This window comes from Dunckerocampus dactyliophorus, chromosome 1 (assembly GCF_027744805.1).
Source record: "Dunckerocampus dactyliophorus isolate RoL2022-P2 chromosome 1, RoL_Ddac_1.1, whole genome shotgun sequence".
In the NCBI taxonomy this organism is placed as follows: Eukaryota; Metazoa; Chordata; class Actinopteri; order Syngnathiformes; family Syngnathidae; genus Dunckerocampus; species Dunckerocampus dactyliophorus.
In genome coordinates, this window is record NC_072819.1 from 20003618 (window position 1) to 20026187 (window position 22570).

The following is a 22570-nucleotide window of genomic DNA, read 5'->3' on the forward strand; positions in this document are numbered from 1 at the left end:
GAGTCGAATGCTTTAAGTCTCATCTTAAAACCCACTTTTATTCTCTGGCTTTTAACTCAGCGTGAGTTGTGTGGTCCTGTGTGCCTTTATTCTTTTCTTTTAGTTTTGATTGGTTTTACTTATCCTAGTTTTAGTTTTATTTTTTACCTATTTCTATTTATTGTTTTTATTGTTGTTTTAAATGTTTCAATGTCTTAAATATTTTTGTTTTATTACTTTTACTGTATTAATTTTGTTTTTTTACTTATTATTTATTGTTTTACTAGTTTTGCAGCATTGAGGGAAAGAGTGTTTATAAAATGTGCTATATAAATAAAGTGGATTAGATTGGATTGGATATATAAGAAACTGAACATACAAACAAAATAAAAATGAATACCATAAAAAAATATGGTGTTGACAGTACACAAATCATATTTTCAGAATAGCCCAAAAATAAAATAAAAAGTAAATTCATACTAGGGATGTCTGATCTTCAGAATTGGGATCAGCCTGGATAATATCGGCTCCCACCACAAGATCGGGCCGATCACAACTCTGGGTCACTCTCCATCATGGTAGGTGCGGTAATGCGATTCAAAGCTGGTTGCCACTTAACTCCCGCCACGCGCAAGAAGAAGAAAATGCAACACCATCATGCAGACATGTCCGCGGTGTAATGTGGTGAAGTTAGTTTCATGTTGGACTTTGGATATTCGGCTCCGTAGCTACAGCGGTAGTTCCCCCCACTGTGCCTGGACTGCCGTGCCATTGTGCGGTGAGCTCGCTCGAGAAGTGCTGCTCTACTGCCGGTTGTTAAGACCGTCAATAAATTATTATTGCGTTGAAGAGAGTTTGTTAAAAAAATTGCATACATTCCAAAGCACAACACAAATTGATCTATAACCATGTAAAATGATTAGTCCTACCCTAGAAGTATTTTGCATGCCCATTTTTTCCAATTTGATCTTTTATTTGATGTACTTTTATTGGAATTTGTATTGGATTTGGGACTCACAGAGGTTTGTCACAGAAGCCACAAAATATTGTTGGTCATGCTGTGTAATGAAAAAGTAAGTTCAGCGTTTGCGTTGCGTTTAATGCGTTGAAGGGCTATTTTATTGCAGATGTGGAACGGATCCGGGGTAGGATTAAATAAGCTGTGCTTCTTTCTACTCCTTTTGGACATGTGGAACTGTGAAATGATTTATGTAACCTGCATGCAGTTCAAATAAATTTAAACCAAACCAAACCAAACCAACATGCTAACCACTTGTCCACCACACGGCCCTAATGTGCTCCAGAAAGCCAAAAATGTTAACGCTAAACACATTTTGAACACGTTTTACAATTATAGTTTTACATGCAAAAAACAATTTGAAATGCATAAAAATACATATTTAGGGTTACTTTTACCTTCATTGAAGACGTGACAAAGTAGTGGTGGTTGATCTCGCTGCTACATCGTGTCTTTCGGAACAGTCACGTCTTCAGTGAAGGTAAACATAACCTTAAATGTTAATTTATCCCTTTCAATTGTCATTTATATGCATTTAGAATTGTTTTATGCATGTAAAACTATCATTGTAAGACTATAAAAACATGTTTTGTGATAACATCTTTGAGCCAACCTCTGATAACATCATAGACAAGCTGACTTCCAGTCCAGTTGCCATTTTGTTTAGCTGGCAAATAGGATGCTAATAAGAAAGGCCATTTTGTGATAAAAAAAAAACAAAAACCCAAAACATTAAAAATACAGCTGGACTCATGCAGTGTATTAATCACACGACAAGAAGTGCACCATAAGTTAACTGAAGAATGCACCACAAACAAGGCAAAATTGTGGCATACATTTTTTATGTTAACCGAAAAACACCCGAGAACGGGCAAATGCTAACCGAGGTCCCACTGTAAAACATCATAAATAGACCACTCCAGTACCCCATCAATTATTTTTATTGAACACCCCAAAAATAGAATAAAATGAAATGAAAAAAGTATGGTACAAACAGCACACCATTCATATTTACTGAACACCCTGAAAAATGTATGAAAATACTGTAAGAATTTAGATAATATCAAAAAAGTTCAACTGTAATTCAGTAATTCAGTGCTATGAAGTCAAGAAACGAAGCACTCGTGTGCAGTTGTAATTTAAAATGGTATCTCATCTTCAATCGAGAGTGGCACATTAACCAAAATAAGTTTCAAAAGGAGGTCCTCAGGTCTCCTTCCTAAAGCCACTTGTGTTTGTCATGTTTTTTCATGATAAATATGTGGATCTTACCAAGCAACGTACAGACTGGCAGCTTTTTAACACTGTATATAACCAATACCAACTATTTGTGGACCCAAACGACAAATACTCTATGCTGTTCTTTGTTAGAGAGCACATGTAACGGATGCCAGCCTGCGAGGCTGTGTGAGTGTACGTTGGTAAACCTCACTCCCACTGCCTCAAGAGCTGCGCTGAACGTGCGGCCGACAGTCCGGGCTTTTAGTCGTCTGGTCAGCGCCCTCGCCTCCCATTACGAAGGTACTGTGTTCGAGCCCCGGTGCGGGCGGTGCGAAACAGGGCGGGTTACACACACCTATGAAAAATCTATAAATCATCCAGAAATTGTGGAATCATTATAGACTCACACCTCAACACCTACCATATACTGCATATGAATCTACAAAAATGAAACAATATGATCCCCAAAACAAAGACAAGATTTCAATGACTGCAGCACGAGTGCTAAAAAGGCAGTAAGTTAGACAAAAGGTTCCAGATAAAGACTGATTGACATTCACTTGTCAGTAGCTATACAATCTGTGTTGATCATCATTATAAAGAATCAGCTCCACCCAAATTCAAATATTTTAGAGGCTCGTCCCCTATTTGTTTAACACTCCTCCCTTTACCATGCTCATTAGGTGTGATGCAACACTGTCAAAAACACCAGAGCCAAGCAGACAGGAGGCTCACAGCCCCACCCAAAAAAATAAGGTGTTACACAAAAAAAAGTACCGCAGAGCCACAAAGCTTGCAGACACTGCTCACTTTACTGCCTGAGCTTCGAAATTAAATCTGTCAACTTGGCAAAATGAACCGTTCACTTGTTTCATTTCCACTGGAGACATTTGGGTAAAAGGATGATTTAATTGTCAATTCATTTTACCAACACAATCAGACAAGCTGGCAGCTTCACTGTTTGAAGCTGCAAGAAGAAAAAATAGCTCAGCACAAACCTTTTGAGCACATGCAACAAGGTGACCTATTTTTTGAAATTCAATTTTTTCCCTAAGATAAGAAAAACATTCCACTTGTGTGCCTAGACTACAGAAGCAGAGCTGAGCTTAAGAAGAGTTTAAAAAAAAGAGCCATTGAGAGTGTCACTCTGCTGGCAAGGGAACAAATACACAAACACACTTCTTGTTATTTGTACCTCGCTTTATTGATTGATTGTGTCACGCTTCGCAGGACAGGAGCGTGTACTTCCTGTCCTGCGCCATTATTCTGGCAAGCGATGCTTCCGGGGTGGTGGAAGGAACTGCCACTCCACGCCTGGTGGCCGCACAGCTGCGGTCAATTGTAATCACTAACAGTTAAAAGACCAGCGCTGTCGTATGCGCCGCGCTGGTTCATTGTTGTTGTCATTTCCATCGTTGATTTTTCCGTGCTGTCACCTACCTGTTTATAGTTTGTATTATTTTTCCCACAGAGTTTTTCCTCTGTCACTTTTAGTTTGTTCCTGTCCTGTGCAATAAAATTACTTTTATTTTTGCACTTTGCCGCCTTCTCTCTGCACCCTGGGGGTCAACCTGCCGACAGCTTCAACGAATCGTGACAGATTGTGCACTTTTGACTTAAGAAAACTCTTTTATACATTTTCTGCTCAGGCTTTTCTCCACAAAATCAAACTGTATTTTATGTTTTCATGTTCGGCGGAACCTTGGTTTTCGAATGCCACATTTTTCATATAGGTTTCGTATGGTAAGCTTTTGCCTCGGTTCTCGTGCAAAGTCTCAATTATCAAACAATATTGTGTGTAACAAGCTGTTGCATTTTACCCTTTGGTATGCTGAATCTTGTGGTATTAAGAAAGACGTGGATAGACTACTCCCAGCATTGCTTTTCATCTTAGATCCCAAACCCAACAACAAATCCCGCAATACTTCGTATACACAATTGGTTCCAGACCTGACCGTGATAAGTGAATTTCCACAAAGTAGGATTCCTTATTGATAACTACAATATTTTTGTAGTTGGGGCGTAGAAATCTTGTTTACAACCTTCTAAATAATTTTTTAACATTATTAGAGCCCTCTAGACATGTAATAACACCCGTACAGTCATCTTTACACTTGTATCACCCAATATAGGAGAAATAATAAGAGTAAATAAGCCATTTTAGACATAAATAAAACATAACATTGACTCACACGTTTGCATTGGGAGAGTTTTCTGGACACTGTACTACTTGCAGAGGCTATTGTCTCATCGATGCAACATTACTGACAATAGTTACAAGTGTATAATACTACATATTATGTATTTGAATGCATTTTCTGAATGCCTTATATTTTTGTTCATTTAACTATTTTTTTCAACCCTAAATGTTACACAAGCTAGTCAGTTTGAACAGGTATCATTCCGCGGACTCAAATACCCAAAGAAAGAATCCCACGCGTTGGTCATTCAGTCTTGTGGTGTCATTAATACACTGTGGGAATCCAACTGAAGCAGAAAGTCACTGTCCCCCAGCTCCATCGCCCCTCTATGACAACACCACCGGTTGACTCTGTAGTTCTTTGCTAACTAACACTGTTACATCACGTCTCTGCTTTTTTTTATTGAGTACAGCTGCAATAACCCACTATGGGGCCAAATAAGGTTGCAAGTGCCAGCACTTTGGTAAAGAAGACGAGAACACTATTGAATTCAAGAAATAACCCAAAATGCGAAGGTGTCATCTGTGTGGCTCTCTCCTGCCTTCTTCCCCCTCTGGTCCTCGGCAATGACGTCTCGGAGTCTTCAATCATGGTAAAAGTGATGTTGAATATTCATTCGTCATTTATATGCATAGCTTTCGGTATGTAAACTACACAAGTTCTATGTTAAACGGGTTTTGTATTGACCTTTTTGGGTGTCTGGAGCAGATTAGTAGGATTTATATTGTTTCCAATGGGAAAAATTGTTTCAGTTTTCGTATGATTTGATTTTAGGTGGACCTTTTGGAGCGGCTTAATAATGTAAAACCGAAGTACCACTGTATTCACTTCCTAAATATTGAGGTAATGGTTTTATTTTAGTACAGCAGAACCTCCAAATTTGTACAGTTTTAAGTTTTCTGGACAAATATGCCCCAAAAATCTAACAAAACCTAATTTCATACCATTATCACGCATTACCTGACATGTCCAAACTTTTTCCATTGAGGGCATACAGAAAAATTGAAGGATGTGAAGGGCCACTTTGATACATTTTGTACATTTAAGATGTCACGGTTGGAGCGTGGAGACGAGCAGGCAGATCCCAAGATTCAAGAGCGAAGCAACTCGGCTGCAAAAGGAGGCTGGAAACCATAGACCACATGAAAAGGAGACAGACGAGTAGACGCACACACCAGGGTATTATATGCGTACTCTACCCAGGGTAGATTCCGAGACCAGGACATAGGATGTGGATGACAGATACACCTTAATGCTGACTCCTGGTCTTGGTTAGCCCACTCTGTCTGGCCATTGGACTGGGGGAGGAAAGACTGACAGTGGCTCCCGAGGACAGGCAAAAGGTCTTGCACGTTGCCGAATAGAACTGAGGACCTCTGTCCGAAACCACATCTAGTTCAACATGCTGAACGAGTCTGACAGTTTCCAAGGAGGAAGGAAGCTTGCGGACGGGAATGAAGTGAGTAAATTTAGAAATCTGTCCACAATGGTGAGTATAGTAGTGAATCGTCTACAGGTCGGCGGATCGGTGACAAAGTCCAAAGCAATGTGTGACCAGGGGCGGGAAGGACTTTGGAACAGTGAGCCCAGATAAGGACCTCAGAACGGAGGGCACAAGGGACAAAAAGTCAACCAGCAGGGCAGTCTGCCGGAAAAGGTATATCCTTAATCGCCTAGCTCTGCAACCCTCCTCTCTACCTCCCACTGGAGACCCCCCAGGATGCGGGAATAGGGAAGGATGGTCTCCGGGGAGCAGGTCTCCACAGGAGAAGTGAACATTCTGGACAGGGCATCAGCTTTGCCCTTCAGTGAACCAGGGCAGTAGGTCAGCGTGAAGTCAAACCTGGTGAGGAACAGCGCCCACCGGGCCTGACAAGGGTTGAGGTGCTGAGCTGAGTGGATATAAGAAAGTACTCACCTGGAGTTCCTCAGTCTACAGTGTGGGGCGAGGGTCAAACAGGACATGCGCATGTTAATCACACCTTTGAAAAAATAGTGTCATCAAAAGAAGCCCTAGTTTTTTATATTTACCACTGCCGTCTTTGAGTAAAACGCACTGAGGGTTAAGGAACACGGCAGTAAATTAGTGTGATGTTCTGTGAAAGAAAACAAGTGTGGAATTCATTTATTACAAAACAAGACTAAAGGCTAATAGGAGTCAACACAACAAACGCGCACGTTATATTCAGTCATATGTGTTGACATCGTAATGAGAAAACACAACGTGACCTTCGCTGCTGCAGCAGCGAGGGGGGAAAATAGCAAAGCGCAGCGTAATATCCTCTCACACAAGCATGAAAAGTCAGAGCAAGTTGACACACTTCTCACTGAACATTTTACCCTCAAGCATTAGCAGAGTATAAAGAGGTAAAGTGTGTAATTGCTTAAATATCACCTGTCAACATGGCCTCAACAGGATTTAGTAGATACAAATGAAAATTAAGCACCATATTATGTTCTTAATAGGATTATTTGTGTCACAGTGGCGGACAAGGTGCACCATATTCTGTCATTAAACATAAAAACAACAAATGCGCCGCAATATTTTAAAGTATAAAGTGTGTTACTACACTGTGACTTTTTGGTTTGGTTGCTTAACTATTTGTGTCACTGTATATCATACAGTATTTTGCCATTCACTTCATAAAATCATTACATAAAATTCTATAAATCATTACATGAAACAAAAAAAAATTAAGAGTGCAGATAAAATTGTTTCAGTTGTCATATGCACAGTTGAATAGAAGTGTTTTCAGCCTGGATTTGAACATTGCCAAAGTTGAGGATTACCGCACGTCTTCTGGAAGACTGTTCCAGATTTTGGCAGCATAAAACTGAAATGCAGCCTCACTATGTTAAGTCTGAGTCTGGGCACCCACAGGAGACCCCTCCCTGAGCTTCTCAGAACCCGAGATGGTTTATGTGGCTCTTAAATGTCAGAGATGTACTTTGGCGCAATACCGTGACAAGACTTGTACACAAGCAAAGCTGTTTTAAAGTCTATTCTCTGAGTGACAGGAAGCCAGTGCAGAGCCCTGAGTAATGGATTAATATTGTCATATTTCCTGGTTCTGGTCAGGACTCCAGCAGCAGCCTTCTGAATGTACTGCAGCTGTTTTACTGATCGTTTAGAGAGCCCGGTGAGAAGAACGTTACAGTAGTCCAGCCTGCTGAGACAAAGGCATGGATGAGTCTCTGTAAATCTGGTTTAGACACTATTCCCTTGATTTTGGCAATGTTTTTAAGTCATAAAAAGCTGATGATATTATTGATTTAATGTGGCTGTTAAAGTTCAGGTCTGAGTCCATTATTACCCCTAGATTTCTAACCTGATGATTAGGTTTTAAAGAAAGTGTCTCAAGGTGGCTAATCACACTTTGTCTTTGTTTCTGTGGGCCAAATACAATGATTTCAGTTTTGTCTGAGTTTAGCTGGAGAAAGTTGCAAATCTGTGGACCATGTTCACCTGCTGTTGGTGAAACATAGATCTGAGTGTCTTCTGCATAGTTGTGGTAGGAGCTGCGTATTATCTGGCCTAAAGGAAGCATGTGCAGATTGACCAATAGGGGTCCCAGGATTGACTCCTCGGGAACCCCACAGGTCATAGCCATGTGGTCTGAGACACAGTTACAAACTGTTACCAGTTGCCACAGTTACTTCCTATCCTCCAGATAGGACTTCAACCAGTTTAGAGCAGTACCAGAGATTCCCACCCAGTTTTCTAACCTCTGTAATAAGATCACATGGTCAACTGTGTCAAAGGCAGCGCTCAGGTTTAGTCGAACTAAAAGTGAGACTTTGCCTGCATCTATGTTTAGACGGCTATCATTTGTCACCTTGATCAGAGCTGTGCTGTGATGAGGTTTAAAGCCTGATCGGAAAGTATCAAACACATTGTTGGAGAGGAGAACGTCAGTAAGCAGTCGGTATACAACCGACCATTTATAAGACTTTCCCCAAGAATGGCAGGTTTGATATGGGCCAATACTTGTTCAGCACTGTGGCATCTAGGCTGCTCTTCTTCAGAAGAGGCTTAATGACAGCAGTTTTTAGGGACTTGGGAAATGTTCCAGTCTGACGTGAGATGTTAACTAGATGAGTGAGTTGTGGTAGCAAACTGCTCAGTGCAGACTTTAGAAATCTAGTGGGTAACTCATCCAGGCAGCACGTTGATGGACTCGGACTGCAGATGATCTCTTTGATTGTTTTGTCAATGGCGGGTGTGACGTGTGTCAGCTCGCGGTGTCTAGCTGGCTGCAGAATAGTTCTTTGTGTTGTGGTACTGATTGCATTTTTTATACCTTGTCATTTTTACACCTTTTTATACTTTGTCATTCCCGTTCAGCTCTCCCTTTTCTTCGAACCATTCTAACCTTGACAGGTGCAATGGTATTCAAAACATTTACTACGCTTGATGTATAACAGCTCAACAGATCATCAATGTTAGAACACCGGGTGTTTTCAAACCTAATCCTTGCCATAAACTGTGTCCCTGTGCTGTCTTTCTGCAACATTCCATTATTGGGGACATGCTGACAAACTGAAACTGCCGAACACAAACTGGCAGGCGCCATGCTCCAAATCAGTGTGCAGTGTGCAGTGAGACGTTAGGCAGGAGCACTCGCAGCAGCCTCACTTGATCAGGAAATGTGCAAATTCAGCAATTTTTACTAAAGAATGCTAAAAACAATTGGACTTGTACAGAAATAATACAGTTCAATTGGCAAATATTAATATTTGTTTTACGTTATCATTATTGAGTTTTTTACATTTTTCATCATGACTGGTGAGACTCTGCCTCACCTGCTTCTCCTGACTGCACTTCACTGCCTTCAAGGATCAGTGAATGAAAACCTCTAAGGTGATTTGGAATTATTATATTAAGGGACGGTCCTATATAAAGTAAAAATCAAAAGTATAATTGTATAACATAACAGGTGAAGGTGTTCCAGCATGAGTTAACTTATTCAGAGGGAGATCTTCCAAGTTAACTGTTCTGAAAACCTCCCAAAAAATGTCACTCTCTTTGACTTAGTGTTGTGTTTTTTCAGACATCAAGGGAAATAAGGATGCGAACATTGTTTTGTGCTATATGAGTCAACGAGGGAAAATAAAATTGAATTTTTTCAACCTTTCCTGCAGCAAAAAGTGTTTATGAAGTGTTTATATAAATGAATTGTACCCCTTGCTGAAAAGAAGTGACAGCACTCTCATTTATTAACGACACCCGCCCAAATTTGGAGCAAGCATTGTTGAAAATGATTATCATGATGCTTTGTCACTATTTCCTGTTTTTCATGGTAGCAGTTGGCATTTGTTAGCCAGCATTATGTCAGGTCGGACAAAATGGTTGATTTAAAATAAAATTTGTGGGCTTAACCCATAGAACCTATAGAATTAACCCATAGAAATAGGCATTTATTGAATACATTGAGTAAAACACAGTTCAGCTTGAAAACATTTGCATCCAAAGTCTCAAAAAATAAGTAATTCCACAAGACATCTGGGTGGACCGCTTCAGTTCTTCAGTAGAACAGGGGTGTCCAAACATTTTCCACCAAGGGACACAAACTGAAAAATTAAAGGATGCGGGGTCCACTTTTACATTTCCAAAAACATGCATGTTAGGTTAATTGGAGACTCTAAATTGTCCATAGGTATGAATGTGAGTGTGAATGGTTGTTTGTCTATATGTGCCCTGCAATTGGCTGGCGACCAGTCCAAGGTGTACCCTGCCTCTTGTCCAAATTCAGCTAGGATAGGCTCCAGCATACCCCTGCCACCCTAGTGAGGATAAGCGGCATAGAAAACGGATGGATAGATCTATAAAAGCAGACCTGGTATCTTTGTGTTTTAGGCAAAACAAGATATTCACCCACATCAACTTTGAAAAACAGTGATCCACATTTTTGCTTCTTTTCTGATATGTTGCGAGCCAAACCACTAACTGTTTGAGTTTGGTTCATATTGATTTGGTCCATCTAGGGCAGTCGTCGGCAACCCGCATGTGGCTCTTCAGCCTTTTTGTTGCGGCTCCCGCACCAAGCGCTGTGATTTTTTTTTTCTAACATCGAAGAAGAGGAAATGTGCATTTTCAAAAAGTTTGAAATATATGACTAGAGAGCTTAATTCTGAATGGATATATTTCTTTGTCTTCGCTGCCAGTGATGCTGGCTTATCCACCCGTCTGCTTGATATGTGGCGAGAAAATGTTATATTGAAAGACATTTTCAAAACAAGCACCCAGGCTTTTTCTGAAAAGTACCCAACTGCAGATGAGCGTAAGGGAGCTCTTTGGGAACTACTACGGAAGGTTGAGCAGAGCAAACATACTTTCAAGAAGTGGATGAACGCTCCAAACTGAAGTACAGCTGCTAGCGTTGTGACTACACCGGAGATCGTAAGGAGGAGGAAGCCATTCACAGACGGAGAATAAATGAAAGAATCATTCATAAAAATATCACAGCATCTATTCTCCGGATTAAAAATACATATATATATACTTTATATATTATTATTCATTATTCAGAAAATCACAGGAATGCCCATCCCTGCAAAGACAGTCAAGAACAGGACCAATAGAATGGCAACAAACATCACCAGTAGGCAAATTGATAACTTTCATTCAGTGCAAACACATTGAATTGCCTGTGATGATTCAAGTTATGTAAATGATAATGAGCAGACACACTGATATACAGATATGTGAACTCTGACGGTCTTTTTTATGTTAAAGTTGGCTACGTTTTCTTTTAATTTTACACAAACACGGGAATGGCTCAAAAAAGCCTACATAGTTCAATGTTTAGTTCCTAATTATTGAATTAATTATTATTTAATTATTTCAAAGGCCTACTTTGAAATAATAATAATGATTTCAAAGTGAAATAATAATAATGATTTCAAAGTAGGCCTACACATGCACTCTGCACTTCTGTTAGTTGAATAATGTTAATGTAACAGGTAAAATTTGAAAAAGATTACCGTAATCTCATTGCGAAATGAGAGGTCGGTACTCGGCGTCTGTACTTGTATAGGCACCGACCGAATTTCGTCTGTACTACCAAACACTGATTTACGTAAAATCAAAAGGTACCATGTTTCAGTACCTAAACGGCAGTCTGCGTGGGACGCGGTACGCTGTGTATGCATGTATGTGACTGAGCCTAGTCGTCAAATTTACACACCTCTGAAATGACGACGGTCTTCTCTTTAAGTCATAAAATTTGGCGGTCTTGCACCATTGGCTTGATACAGTCCATCGCCTTTCTCTTTTGTGCGTTCCATGTGTTTGTATCTCTGTACAACTCTGGTACAAAAGCTGTTGTCCTAAAACGGCGGTCCACAGCGCATTGCGCAATCACATGCAAGTATCGCGAGACTTCATCTTACACACATGGTCCAAGATGGCAGTGTAAACAAATCGGACGGTATTTTGGACGCTAAACAAGTGGGCGAACGCAAGCCAAGGCAAAATTTTAGTGAAAATGTTGGTTGTTAACCGAAAATAGCGCTAACTGGGATGGCCGTTAACTGAGGTACTAGTGTACATGGATTCAATAAAAGCTACCTGTTTAATAAATGTCAGTGTTCTGAAAGAAGGCACTTTTAATACGTGACAGGACTCCTGGACGCATTTCGGTGTGTCCAAAAGACCAAACAGTCATATTATAAATAACTAAACAACCAAAATGTAATTTTTGTATTCACAAATGAATTGAAACATACTGAAAATCATGCTTCTCAGCTAATGCCATGGAGCTTTATCTTCTTCTCCACACAAAGCGATTCAATGACCACAATCGCCCCCCAGCGTTTGTAGTAGCGCAGCTCACAGCAAAGAAGTTTGCTTCACTTTCATTTGGAGTTTGTATTACAGGACTTAAAATTGTAATATGTTATACCTTTATTTATTTTTACTCCATCCCCTTTTGCTCATTTGTTTTACATTTACTGTATTTGCCTCAAATGGACACCCATCAAAAATGTTTCCAGAGGGGGAAGGAAAAAAATAGAAGTACGTAGAGCTTGGTTTTAGTTGTAGCTTTCAAGGGTTCAAGGGTTTTCATTAGTTTTGGCTCTTTTTAGAGAGACAGTTCTTTTGGCTTGGCTCACTAAAAAGAGCTGGCTCTTCCAGCTGCCAAGTGGCTCCTAAATTCCTAAATTCATTTATTGCCACAATATGCTATATGTATTGTGTAAAATGAATTACTAATGTAAAAAATACATTATATTTAAATGGATTTATTTAAATCTCAACGAACAGCTACAAAAATATATTATGTTGTTTTATAAAATGCAAAAACAAAGACCCATCTCAATAGACAAATTAGGTCAAAACAGGTCAAATCTCTTCATGCAAATTTGTCATGAACAAATCGACTCTGAGAGCACCACAGCATGTTTAACCCCGCCTCTCCCCCTGCTCAGTGTGGACACAACGACGCCCCCACACATTTTGACCAATAACATTCGCCTTTAACAGAAAAAAAGACTCAAAAAGACGCAAAAAACTCATCAGCTCCCAACTGGCTCCCAATAATGCAAACCGACTCCTGTCGTTCATTTCTTAGAGCCAATTTGTTCACGACCGACACATCACTACTTTTCATTTTGGAGAAATTTCTGAAACAACTGTGATGTTAAAATGAAAACCGTTGGATGTTGTTTTGATATACAGTTGTCCCTCGTTTATCGCGTTTAATTGGTTCCAAACTCGACCACGATATGTGAATTTCCGCGAAGTAGGATTCAGTATCACTAAATACTTTTGTGGTTATGGCATAGAAAACCTGTTCATGATCTTCTAATACGGTTTTTAACATGAGCCTCCACAGCCCTCTAGACATGAAACAACACCCATATAGTCACATTTACACTCGTATTACCCAATATTGTAGAGATCATAGCAGAAAATAACCCATTTAAGACATAAATAAGACTCACGTGTGTTGCTGTATATGTTCAGACGCTCAGTGCATAGCAAACAGTGACTCAGAGTTGACTGTTAGATTAGCGTGGGTTACGGCCGCAACAGTAGTTTGTATTAGGGATTATTGTGCCTGTTATGAGATCATTCAAACCTGCAATAAAAGCCTGTTGCTACGGCGATCAACTCTGGTGTTTGTGTGCCTCACCGAACATTACAATAACATTACTGACACCTTGTGACCAGTGTAGAATACTACATATCACACCATCTTTCAATGCATCTTCTGAATGCCTTATATTTGTATTTTAGTTCATTTAGCAATTTTTAGGCTTGAAAATGATGAATTTAGGCAAAAAATGCGTAAGATTTTCTTAATAGACCGTATCCAACCATGAAACAGCATGATTTATTAATTCACATATTTTTGCATATTGTATGTCACACACACACACCTTAAAGTAATCACAGCTTGACTGCAAACATGAACAATATCAGATCAGAATGTTTCTTTGAATTCACTGGTCATATATGAGGTATATAGCAGCATGTAGCACACATACTTACTGTACTGTATAATAAATACAGGCCAGATTGACATGTGTGAGTTGAGTCAGATGGAACACATGACCCCACAGAGTGACTGTTCTACTCCATATGTGCTCTCTCCTCTCTCTCCACTCTATGCCCTCTTCATTGAGCCATCTGGGCTTCAGTGCTCTTCATTCCCTTCTTCTAACTGCCATTACCAATTTAGACTTCACTTATTTTGGTCATCAGCCTTTTTTTTTACTCTTTTTATTTTCCCGTCATTGTCACTGTCTAGCTCCAATTTGCTGTAAATTAGGCTCCATTGTTTCCAACTTTTTGTGCCTCATACAGCTCTGCCCGTTCTCTGTTTGATTGATTGGAGTGGGTGATTTTGAGCACGTTCAAAATGACAAAAAAGTAGTCAATACCAAAAGAATATACTTCAATCGCAATCATTGTGACCCCACCTTTTACTTATAATAATAAACATAACATATAACGGCAAAAAACCTTGTATATTATACATTTTAATATCATAATTAAAGGTACATAATTAACCTGTGTATCCACCAGTTGCCATCTAATTTGTTTAGTAGCAAAATAAAGTCAGGTATGTGCCTCGAGTCAAAATAATTTGGGAAACACTGACATACTGTATATGATGTTGGAGATGAAATTCTCCTAAAGGTCAAAGGACCACTTTGGAAAATGAATTAAGTCAATTTCACCTCCCCCTTGCGTGCTCTTTAATCTCCAGTTATGAGAAGGAAGAAAGACTCTCACAACAATTTAGATTTTTCCCAAATGTAATGAAGAATAAAGTCAGACATAATAATTGAAAGATAAATCAGACATAATAATTGAAAAATAAGAAACCCGATAGTTTCCGCAGTGTACAGGTACCTGGACCCCGTTTCATTTCACCTGTTCCCATCTCCTGGCTGAAAATGAAAGAGAGCTCCTGCCCGATTGTCCCGTAGTCATTTTTATACTTGCTTGCTCAAACCATTGCCTATCTATCCTGTCTATCCAAGGATAACTTTCTCCTGGACGCCAAATGATGATAGCCGGCTCCCTCGCTGTCCCGATAGCAGCGAGGGGTTGGGGGGGGAGGGCGTTATCAGTCTTTCACACAGGGCCATGTAGGTTTGGATTTTTTTCTCCATTAATAATAAAATGTTTCATTTAAAAACTGCATTTGTGTTCTGTTGTGTTGTCATTGACTGATATTTACATTTGTTTGATGATCTGAAACATTTAAGTGTGACAAACGTGTAAAAAAAGAAATAAGGAAGAGGGCAAACACTTTTTCACACCACGGTATCACCCTCACAAAAGTTTGGTTGGATTTAGTACAATAGCTACCACTGTAATTAGCAGAAAACTGACTGTCGATTTCGATTAACTCCCTAACTCAGTGCTTCTCAAATGTGGGGGTGGGGGGTGAGTGGATGAGGTGTCGGGAGGCAGGGGGGACTATTGTCATATTCTTTATTTTATACTGAAATGTCTTTAAGTTTGGCAAGTCTGCTAGTGTTTTTATTCATGCTTGAGTGATGCTGGTGCCAGCAACCCATACAGTGGTTTGTACAGATAAATAAATACTGCAAGTTCTCAATAGTATTTCAAATGGGGGGGTGTGAAAAAATGTCTGTCCTTGGGGGCATGACAGAAAATAATTGTGAACCACTGCCCTAACTGCTTTAAAATGATACATTTTCTTTTGTACAGTATATATTTATTTATATAAATTGTGCAAAATGGAAGTGTTCTTGGGCAAGCATCCAGTATGTCAGTGCAGGACATGTTAAAGGGACTGTATGCAACTCACCCCAAAATGCATTTTCTGAAACCAAAAAAATATAAGAACACACCCACCGGCGCATGTTACCAATTGTGGTTTAAAAGAGCAGATTGTACAAAAAAAATCTAGATTTTTCTCAATTACAAATTAAACTGCATAAAAACGGTCTGTTCAGCCCAAATAAAATAACATGCGTTCATGACTGTTTGTACTCACTTACATGTGGTGCCTACACACACATACACACACACACACACGCGCGCGCACACACACATTAGAGAGGTCTTAGAGAGGTGATCAACAGTCATGTTGTTGCTATGATAGGTCCCACCAGGGGTCACCAGTGCGGTGTCCGCAAGCCTGCTTTTCGTTCAGGTTTTCAGTTAATAATGTGAGAACACTACAAAAAAATGCATTCTGAAATACAAAATGTGAGTTGAGGATACCAGCATTTTGTTAATGTTCTGGTAAAACAAGCATATTCAGTTTGTTTGGGTTGAAATAAGCTATGAAAATACAAAAATGAGTAGCTCTGAGCCATTTTCATTTTGTAAAAGTAGCTCTCACAAGAAAAAACATTGGAGACCACTTGGCAATACATACAATGATAGCTAGCCTTAGTAGCTAAACTTGGACAAATTGCTGTCATTTGCTGACAACAAACATAACTAAGAGGCAGGATATAGTGCTAGCAATTAGTTCAAATATTGGTGCCTTATAGGCAGCTGGAGGAATCCATTGCATCCATCCATCCATTTTCTATACCGCTTCATCCTCATTAGGGTCGCGGGGGCATGCTGGAGCCTATCCCAGCTGACTTCGGGCGACAGGCGGGGTACACCCTGGACTGGTCGCCAGCCAATGGCAGGGCACATATAGACAAACAACCATTCACACTCACATTCATACCTATGGACAATTTAGAGTCACCAATTAACCTAACATGCATGTTTTTGGAATGTGGGAGGAAATCACATTGCATACAGTCCTTTTAATTCTCACACTTTAGGATTTTTTCCAACTAAATTTTTGTGAAAACATGCAGCACAAGACAACTACTGCGATTATATACATTACACATTAAAAGGAGCGTAACATCCTCTGTGTGATATTTATTTTACAAACAATGATAATGGGACAAAAGTAGATTTAGTTTAATATTTGGCCTTTAGAGCTCATTTCCTTCTACATCATCACTCCATCCTTCCCACATCTCTGTATTTCTCATTCTTTTTAAGGTGTGTTCATTTTATAGGCTTGTCCTCTTTCTGTCCTTTCACAACTACGACCCTTTCAGTTACATCTCAAACTACTGCTCTCTATATCTGCCCTATAGCAGTGTTGTGCTGGTATTTTAAAGTCGATGTGGAGACACTTACAGACTGTTCCTTATTGGTTAAAAAAGGGGACGAGGAGGAAGTGGAGCTGCTACAGGAGGAAGGTACATGCACATGGTCCTTACAGGTGCAGTGATATTGAGTGCTTACTAGGTTGGATAGCTAAACAGATCATAGACAATATCATCATCAATATCATCTCTCCAATTAAACTACAATTGCACGAGCGCTCTACTGACAAAAAACACAATGTTTTGATGTAACCTATAAAATTCCAGTAAGTTTGGTTTGGTTTGGTTTGGTTTAATTTATTTCGAACACGCATATGTCCGAAAAGGAGTAGGAAGAAGCAGAGCTTATTTAATCCTACCCCCCCTTCGTAGCACATGAATTGCTAATACATACATGTGTGTACATACAAACATGCGCATACATATATATACACTTACATCTGCACCTACACAAGTACGCACATATATACATATACAGTATACAGGTACACAAATGCTAAAAAAAAAAAAAAAGTGACAGTATTGGTTTGCTGGATACACCTTCCTGTTGTGTTCGATATTAGCCTTTTTTTTAATCTTTTGGTCAATGATCAGTTTAAGCGATAAACCTTCATTACTAACATCCATCAAACAGTCTTATCTTAAAAATGTCATTTGTGTTTTTTGTATGTATTTTGAGGATTTTTCCATGCAACTATTACCAGAAAAGGCAGAGACTGTTGTGTTTAGGGGTGACATATATGCATTTTTAATGTTGTGTGTTTTTCTGATGTATCACAAGCAGTGGCTTGGGGTCTAATGGGGATGTTGGGACATACCAATCATGTCGTTGGTTCTTTCAGCTATGTTCACACCACCATATGACCATAGAATGATAATTAAGGGGATATGTTACGAGAGAAAGGGCTTCATTGAAGACTAACAAACAGAATAACGCCCTCCTTTCATACATGCATTTAAATGGAGAAAGGGAGGAAGAGGAGACGTGCAGGCAGTGAGGCAAAAAAGAGATGGAGGGAGGGTCGAGGAGGGGAGGTGTCGGGCAACCACACTCTTACAGTACACGTGATTCAATCTGTTCACATTGCCTTCTACTATATGTTAGAAATACCTTCTCAAGGCAGCCTTTACATTTAGAGTTGACAAAAGCAGCATAAGTCTTAAATGGAATCATGCGCCATGATGCCTCTGAGCTGTTGGATGTCGGCTTAAGCTGTCATCATGCGGGCTACCCTTACTGTCTCGATCTTATATAATGATGGGTCCTATACACTCCCCTCATGTAATCAAACCTGCATGCAACCATGTAACAACCTTGCTATAGTGATGCTTTTGCATTATTTGTACGCCATTTGTATTGTATAAATGTTAAACCTGCGTATGATGCATTGTGTTGTCATTTACGTCTGGAGGGATGCTGTTTTAGGTCTGAACATGATAGTACCACTATGACACACATCCCCACACAGACACATACACGCGGCCACATATTCAAGGCAAGCCCCGTACACGCACGCGCACACCCACGAGCATCACGTGTCCACACCCAAAATACATGCATTTATCAATGTCCATGCATGAATTCTGAAGTTTATATAAGATGAGGGTGTATGTAGGCGATTTCGTGCGTGTACACGACGAGAGCGCGCGCGTGCGTGTGTTTTTCTGCAGCCCGTCACGCCAGCTTCGTGCAACACACGCACAAATACTATCATCACAGCACATGACACCCACCAACACGACCTGCAGCTGATGAGACTGCCATGGCAACCGTTATCAGCCAATGTCAAACGTGTCCTCCTCATCGATACCGTGTAGTCTCGTCTCCTTACCTTGTCATTCCCATCCCGAGGCCTCCGACTCCCATCCCTCCACCAGCAGCGGAACCGTTTACGGGCTTCATGTGTTGCTGTCCTCCCGGCCCTGTACTCGCTGGGTGTCCTCCGGGCAGCACGGAGCTCATCATCCCGGCCTCTCCGGGCTGCCCGCCGCCCTCCATGCTCGCTTCGTTCCCCATCTCGGCTCAGGAGACAGGAGGGCGGTGAATCCTGCAGGTCTTCCCGATCTTTTTCTTTCACGTCGCTATCTTTGAATTTAAATGTAGGCGCTCCAAAGTGGAATGGACTGGGGGTAAAAAAGGGGAAGAGTGAAGAGGGAGAGCGAACTCAGCCTTGCTCCTGTATCACCGCCATCATCATCATCATCCTCATCAAACTCCTCGTCAGCCTCAGCAACGTGTGACGGGAGCGCGCTTGAGCCTGCCTGCAAGGCCACAAACAACCGTCAGGGGGTGCAACAAGAGAGGGTTATTATATATACTGTATATAAGATTAAAGCAAATAATGGAGTTTTATTGGGACAAGTGGTTCACACAAACAGCAAGATTAAAATGTAATGCAAATTTGGAACCACAATTAATCCCACATGGTGGAAAAATATATGTAAATTTACATAAATAGTCCCTATAGTTGCACCATAATAATATGTATTTACTGTACTGTACTATGTGGCAGCACAGTGGAGTCGTGGTTCCTCTAGTGACTAGAGTCTGGTCAATTCAAATCTCCATTGGAACATTGCTGTGTGGAGTTTGCATGTTCTCCCCATGCTTACATGGGTTTTCTCCGTTTACTCCTTGTCCTGCCACAGTCCACAAAAATGCATGCTAACTTAGTTGGAGACTCTAAATAGTCCATATGTCCATATAGTAATGGTTTAGCATATTTCCAACATGATTAACAAGGTTACAGTCCATCACACTTGCACAGTTCAACGTTGCCGAAAAGGAGTTACTGATAATTTGTTCACTTCCTGACCACATGTTACCGTATTTCAAGATGGACAGTAAAGGATATACAGTGATCCCTTGTTTATCGCTGTTAAGTGGTTCTAAACCCGACCGTGATAAGTGAATTTAAGTTGTAGGAAGTAGCATTCCTTCTTTCTAAATGGAATATTTTCCGACTACAATCTTCTAAATATGTTTTTTTTAACATTATTAGAGCCATCTAGACATGAGACAACACCCATACAGTCACCTTTACATTCGTATTACCTATTATAGTAGATATACGTAATCAGAGAAAATAAGCCATTTAAGACAGTTCACCTTGTAGGGGAGCAGAATCAGTGGTGGGAAGGAAGTGATGTAGGATGTTCAGAGTTGAGTTTTAGCTTATTGTGGACTATGGTCGCAACATGAATGATGAGTAACAAGTAAATTTCCCCGCTGTGGGATAAATAAAGTACATACAATACAATACAACAACAGTAACATGTGTTGTTATTATCCATCTATCCAATTTCTATGGGGGGTATGCTGGAGCCTATCCATTATTATTACTATTATTTTTAATATAGTGACTGTAATATGCAATAGTAGAGTTAATAGAGAGCTTATTCAGTAGTGAAAAGAATAAATACATGTGTAAAAAATTACAGAAACATTGTATAATGAATAAGTCAATACGGAATATCTGATAACTAATACCTTATTAAATAATAATCAATTCTGGATAAATGATATCTGACACTGGTTTTCATTAAATAACAATAATAAATGAAAGAACTGAGAATAAATTACATCAGTCACTGTGGTTTGAAGGATTATTTTTCCATATGGCTTGTAAGCACCAAAAACTTAAATTGGCCCATATTGATACATTAATTTTCTTGCGCAATCCTTTCCATAATTTTACTCCACATACTGAAATATAACTGTCCATTTCTGATATCACACCGCATTCTGTGTTAACTGTAGATTATAAATTGAAGTTTACATAAATATTTCCAATGGTGGCACCTTAAATAATACACAAATAATATTTATGTTATATACTAGTACTACTAATAATGCAACTTTTTTTTTTTACATTTAAAGATGTACATCCCTTTTTTGCTGATGCTGAGGAGAGGAGCGTGAAAGGAGGAAGGGCGGTGAGTACGTGCGCGTCCACATGACACTTTCTCACCAGAGCAAGAGCACGAGCAGTGACGTGCACGAGCAGAGAGGCGACTGCACTGGGCGTCACGTGACTCCCAATCCCACTCTGGTGGTGGCGTACACACGCCCACCTGCAGGCTGCATGCTCCAAACTCATTCATATGGAGACAGAATGGAGGACGGAGCCTTCAATTGTTCCACATGGAGACATTCAATTCAATAGTACACGTTTTACTGTTTTTAAGCAATTTGAGCACATACACACAGCATTAAAAGCACTCATGCACTAAACTAAATGAATATACAGTCCTCCCTCGTCACTTTGTGGTTAGAATTTCAAGGCTACACTTCACAATTTTGAAAAATATATGAATTAATAAAATAAAGGTTTCAGTCAACTCTAAACTTCTACACTACAACATCATCTGAAGCTGTTCAGAATCAATATTGATCTAAAAACATGAGAAAAACAAAACATTTCAAGAAAATGTCAATAAAATGTGAACTTCTCCTCCTCAGTCGGCCATTGTCGTCACGTTTTGGGCTTTGTGGCGGCGTGACATATGTGACCCCAGGATGCAGAGAGAAGCAACCCCAGTGCAGATAAACGTCTTTTTAGTTATATTTGTGCCTTAACTTTGAGGTGCACGCAATGATTACTGTTGTGTGCGCAGGCACATCGCTGCATGCGCTCTGTCACTCCCTCTCTCTCACTCGCTCGAGCTTTTTTACTAGCGCGGGAGAGTGAGTCGGTGTACGAGGCAAGCCGGTGTACTAGTGTACCTCCGGATGGGTTTTGGGGACTGGGCCCCTTGTTGGGGTTGCGAGTTGCTGCCTGGATAGCGGTGAAGCGTACAGGCGTTTCAGTGGACAAAATGCGTGCCTGCTGGTCGCTCTCCGGGATGTGAGGGCACTGATGTGATGATACATTGTTTTCAAATGTCCTTGTGATTAACCGGCAAATTCCCAAAGATCGACTAGTAGCTCGCAATCGACGGGTTGGCTACCCATGCCCTCCAGGAAGCAGTTCAGCAAAAAGACACACTATGAAATGAAGATAATAGACCGCTGGGAATAAATAAATACATTTTTATTGAACAAATATTATAATTTAAGTGGTAAAAGTAGGTCAGTGTTTCAGAATTTAGGCCATCAGAGAAGGCTTTGCTGGCCCTGACTGAATACCACTGTTAGAATTATGTAAATATTTATCCATGTGTATATTTTTTTGTTTGGTTCTTTTTTATTTGTTTGTTTTTTTTACAGTACAAAAAAGAATTAGCCTGGTGGGTTAACTTTTGAAAAAGAAAAAAAACATGCAGAAGTCCATTCAACCCAGTGGTGGCGCTGCTTTTATGTATTTTAGATTAAATACAAAGCATTAATTGACAACATCACATTTTTTTCATTGGTATATGAGGTAGCTATGAGTCTGCCATATGAATTCAGCCTAGCAACAAGTGGCCAATGTATGACGTAACCAGGATTTACAAAGCTGCACCTGCAAGTTGTGTAGTTGTAGTTGTAAAGTTTCTGAGTTTTAAAACGAAGCATAAATGACTATTAGTAGTGCAGTAAGAAAACATACTGTAACTT

At 40.0% G+C, this 22570-nt stretch overlaps 1 protein-coding gene across 4 annotated transcripts in view; it reads right to left on the bottom strand.

The window, feature by feature from the left end:
- bsna (bassoon presynaptic cytomatrix protein a) overlaps positions 1 to 19270 on the bottom strand; it is a 129361-nt gene extending 110091 nt beyond the window's left edge. For all 4 annotated transcript variants that reach the window (XM_054796246.1, XM_054796264.1, XM_054796255.1 and 1 more), the window contains exon 1: positions 18864 to 19270. In XM_054796246.1, coding sequence (XP_054652221.1) covers positions 18864 to 19048 — 185 coding nt within the window. In that variant the 5' untranslated portion in view covers positions 19049 to 19270. The remainder of the gene's footprint in view (positions 1 to 18863) is intronic.
- Between the last annotated feature and the right edge of the window lie 3300 nt (positions 19271 to 22570).